General features: G+C 47.1%; 1 protein-coding gene across 3 annotated transcripts in view; it reads right to left on the minus strand.

Moving 5' to 3' along the window:
• The window catches only part of Ttpa (alpha tocopherol transfer protein), a 23,608-nt gene that overhangs the window by 18,937 nt on the left and 887 nt on the right, over positions 1 to 3,784 (minus strand). For 2 of the 3 annotated variants that reach the window (XM_031366521.1, XM_031366522.1), the window contains exons 2-3: positions 2,404 to 2,540; positions 2,103 to 2,316 (exon numbers count right to left, since the gene is read on the minus strand). In XM_031366521.1, coding sequence (XP_031222381.1) covers positions 2,103 to 2,316; positions 2,404 to 2,447 — 258 coding nt within the window. In that variant the 5' untranslated portion in view covers positions 2,448 to 2,540. Of the gene's footprint in view, positions 1 to 2,102; positions 2,317 to 2,403; positions 2,541 to 3,784 lie in introns of those variants that run through there. The other variant, XM_031366523.1, reaches the window with a different exon arrangement.

The following is a 3,784-nucleotide window of genomic DNA, read 5'->3' on the forward strand; positions in this document are numbered from 1 at the left end:
GAAGGAGAGGGAGGGAAGGAAGGAGGGAGGGAGGGAAGGACAGAATTTTTACAGTACTCCAACACAGACGAAGAGGGTGTGATTTAGTAGTTCAGCGAGTGTTTATCCTGCAAAACTTGGGTTCAATTCCAAAGAAGGAAAATGCTGGTCCCATGAAAGGCAAAACACCTCAAGAGTTGCAGCACTTGTCTAAGATCATGAGGCTCTACAGAAAGAAAAATAAGGAACAGTGAATGGATGGAGAAATCCACTTCACCAGCCTCATAGCTGTGTCACATATGATAAGAGTTAGTCTTGACAAAGACACAGTTAGCCTGCTGGCCTCCTAGAGATACAGTGCTGACTGTCACCAGAAACCAAAACACAAATGAAACACAAGAATAAGAATAGTCAATAAGCTTACTATATTAATAGATAACGATAATGATAATAATAGACATTCTGATTCTTTCAGAAAGGAAATGGTTTAAATACAAGGTAGACTAAAATGTAGGACAAAGACCTAACTTCTTTGATGTAGATAGGTATTTTTGAAGGAAAAAACAAGTGGCAAACACACACACACACAAAAACTGGAAAATTAGTTTTAAGTATCTAAAATAAGGCTAGACTCACTTATAACAAAATTAATGTATATAATAATGAAAATGCAAAACTATTCCTCAACTAGCAGGCATAAGTCTTATTTGGTAAGGCAGTGTACATAACAATACAGAGAAAAAGACATCATTATGCAGTGTGCATTTCATCAGAGTAGCAAACATAGTGAAAACTCCCAGCCAAGGCAGTGTGTTCCTCAACCGTAAAAATGTCGGCGTCATACTTCAGCAACTGATGGAGTTATTCAATAAGGATACATAAGGATATGTCCCGATTTGTGTACAGAGATAAAGTATAAAGACCAAGTAAGATGCAGTCAGTGAGAGAAGAAAATACCCACCTGCTGATGGCATCTTTTATACTGCTAGGCAGGATGCAGATATTAAATAAATAAATAAATAAATAAATAAATAAATAAAGAGAAACTCTAAAAGAAGAGATGAACAGTGAACATGGCAGCGCTGGGGTCCCCATCTTTGAATGTCAGGATGAACTGTGAGCATAGGGCCTACCAGCACCTTGTAACAATCTCTACAGCCACAAACAAAAAAACTGATTAAATACCCGTCATGTAATATCTCTGCCCTATGGGATGATAGCAATCCCAAAAGAGTATGTGTGTGCACGTGTTCACGTGACCTGATTCTGTACCGCATGCAGTTGAGAAAAGCCCAAATAAAAACTAAAATCACAAGCGCCTTGTTTGCGCGAGCACAGAGCACAAGCTTGAAGTACCAGGCAAGGCCATACTACTGGGTACTCAAGGTCTAACGAAAGTGTGTGTTGGGAAGTTTTTTTTTTCTTTTAGGATATTCCTTTGAAGTTTTTCCTGTTTTGTATTGTGTTGTTTTGCTATACTTGTTACTTACGCAATAAAATTTGTTTCATAAAAGCAGGGCATGTTGGAAATCCTCCTGCTGACCACTGACCATTGACTACTTGCTCGTGCCAAGCACAGCGCTTGGCACATCTTGTTCTAACATTCCAGGTTAATGTGCAATTCTCGAAACTACTGCCATGTCCTCATAGTTACTGAACAGATAAGGGTGCTGACCCCAAGAGGGACAAAGTCAAGGCCCCATCTCTCTGGCCCCAAGGCCCATTCTCAGTGTGTTGTGAATACCTGAAACATAAAAGAAATCATCTGTCCTGCCCTGGATTTCAAACAAACCAAACTGACTTCTCTGACATTTAGCTCTACTAACATAGTCCTTTTCAAGATGCCTGCAGATGTCCATGTCGTCGTCCTCCTCTGTCCACACCTGGCGTTATCTACTCAGGTGTGTGACACAGCTGAGCACCCCGGGGGTCGGGGGTCTCCTCCACTTTCTTTAATCCCGAGGACCATGGTAGTCCACGAGAGGTCCTCCATGGCGTCGAAGACCAGGGCGTCGGCGGGTCGGAATCGGCGGCCTGGGCGCGCCCGCAGCCACCACACTGCCACGCTCGGCGCGCGTGGATCCCGCCCTCGCCGAGGTCCGCCCGCCCCGGTGCACACTTACGCGCCAGGCCAGGTCCAGGTCGAAATCCCGGGCGCGCAGGAAGCGCAGCAGGAAAGCGTCTGTGAGCGGCTGTGGGGTCTGCGGGACGCCCGCCTCCTGCGCCCGGCGCCTCAGCTCGACCAAGCCGGGCTGGACCAACGGCGAGTGGTCAGGCAGCTCGTTGAGCTGTTTCCCAGCCACTGGTCCCGGCCTCATCTCTGCCATGCCCGCCGCGCTGTCCGGGAGACAGGCAGGGGGGAAAAGTGTGGGCCCAGAGCCACCCTCCGCCCCCCGCCGTGGCCGCCGCCCCGCGCACACTCACCCGGGCTGCCCGGATCTCCGGTGTCCCGCCGGTGCAAGGGCCATGGCGCCCTCTTAAAGGAACCCACGTGGTGCCCTCCGGGGCTCATCTGGGTAACAGCAGCCCGTCCCAGGGAAGGAAAGCCACTAGTGTTGAACCTAAAGAACGGGAAGTCGGAAAAAGTTACTTGGGATGTTTATAATCAGGCTGCTAGAGGACTTTTCTCACCCTTTCCTGGTTGCCCTTTCCCCGCAGTCCGTTTTGGAATCAGGGGGCACTGTAAAGAGACTTTAAAAGGGCTCTTTAATTAGCCTGGGTGGCAGACACTCAGGAGCCCTCCTCCTGACCCCTTCCTTAAGGCTGAGCTCAGGCCATCTCTGGTATTCTAACTAGTTTCCAAACTGCAATTCAAGGAAGCCACCTTTGGCAGTCTCACTGCTCCTCCCCCTCCTTGCTTCTATCCAGGAAAATGCTTTCCAGATCTTGGCATCTGGCTCTACTAGAGCCATATACAAACAGAAGGAGAGGAGATGGAGGAGGGCACATTTTAAACAACGATGTATGTGTTTAGACGTCACCAGTCTCTCGATCAAAACCCTTAAGTGATGGAATCTGAAGGATGTCTGGTGAAGAATAAGCAGAGATAACCCAGAAATCGGAACACATGGAAGTACTTTTTCCTTCATTTCCATCCATTAAAATTACCCTACACTTGAACTGCCACCTAGACAGAAGAAAGTCCATAAAACTAATTCCTCTTAATAGGCAGTCCGTGTTCACAAAACGCTGATTTTGCGAGTGAAAGTAGCCTAACAGGAACCCAGAGCAAGAATGCCTGATGGAGAGGTTCTTGCACAGAGACCATGTTTCGATTACTGAGAATATTCTCAATACACAACTCTTGCCTTGGAGACGTTTTTCATTTTTGTGTGGGCTGGAGGTAAAAGCAACAGAGGTAAATCTCCCACATGGTGTAGGAGAACAATAGGCCAACAACAGGAAACAAGGCAAGCTGCTGTGATGTGGTGGGAACTCCTGAATCACAAAGAGAGCTGGCCTGGGATGTTTGGGGTTAAGGGGCTGTGAGCTTTGACTTCTATACTGAGGAAGGAGAGGGAACAGTATTAACCAGAATCCAATCAGAAAACTGTTAAGTCTCAAACGCTGGGACAAATGGCTAGGTGCCTTTTAATATATTAAAGTGGACCTGTCCTCTAGGTTGCCCCAGCATCCCTCAGACCCTATTTGTTACAGAGTATGGCAATTATGCTCTACCCCACCCGCTACCCACCAGCTCTTCAGCCCAGGATGTGGGCTGTCCTTCCCAAGAAGCTCATCCCTGTATAATCCAGTCATTTTGGTTACCTTCCCTCTTTCTTTTAAACCTTTTCCTCTCTAGGCT

Source organism: Mastomys coucha, unplaced genomic scaffold (assembly GCF_008632895.1).
Source record: "Mastomys coucha isolate ucsf_1 unplaced genomic scaffold, UCSF_Mcou_1 pScaffold14, whole genome shotgun sequence".
Lineage (NCBI taxonomy): Eukaryota > Metazoa > Chordata > Mammalia > Rodentia > Muridae > Mastomys > Mastomys coucha.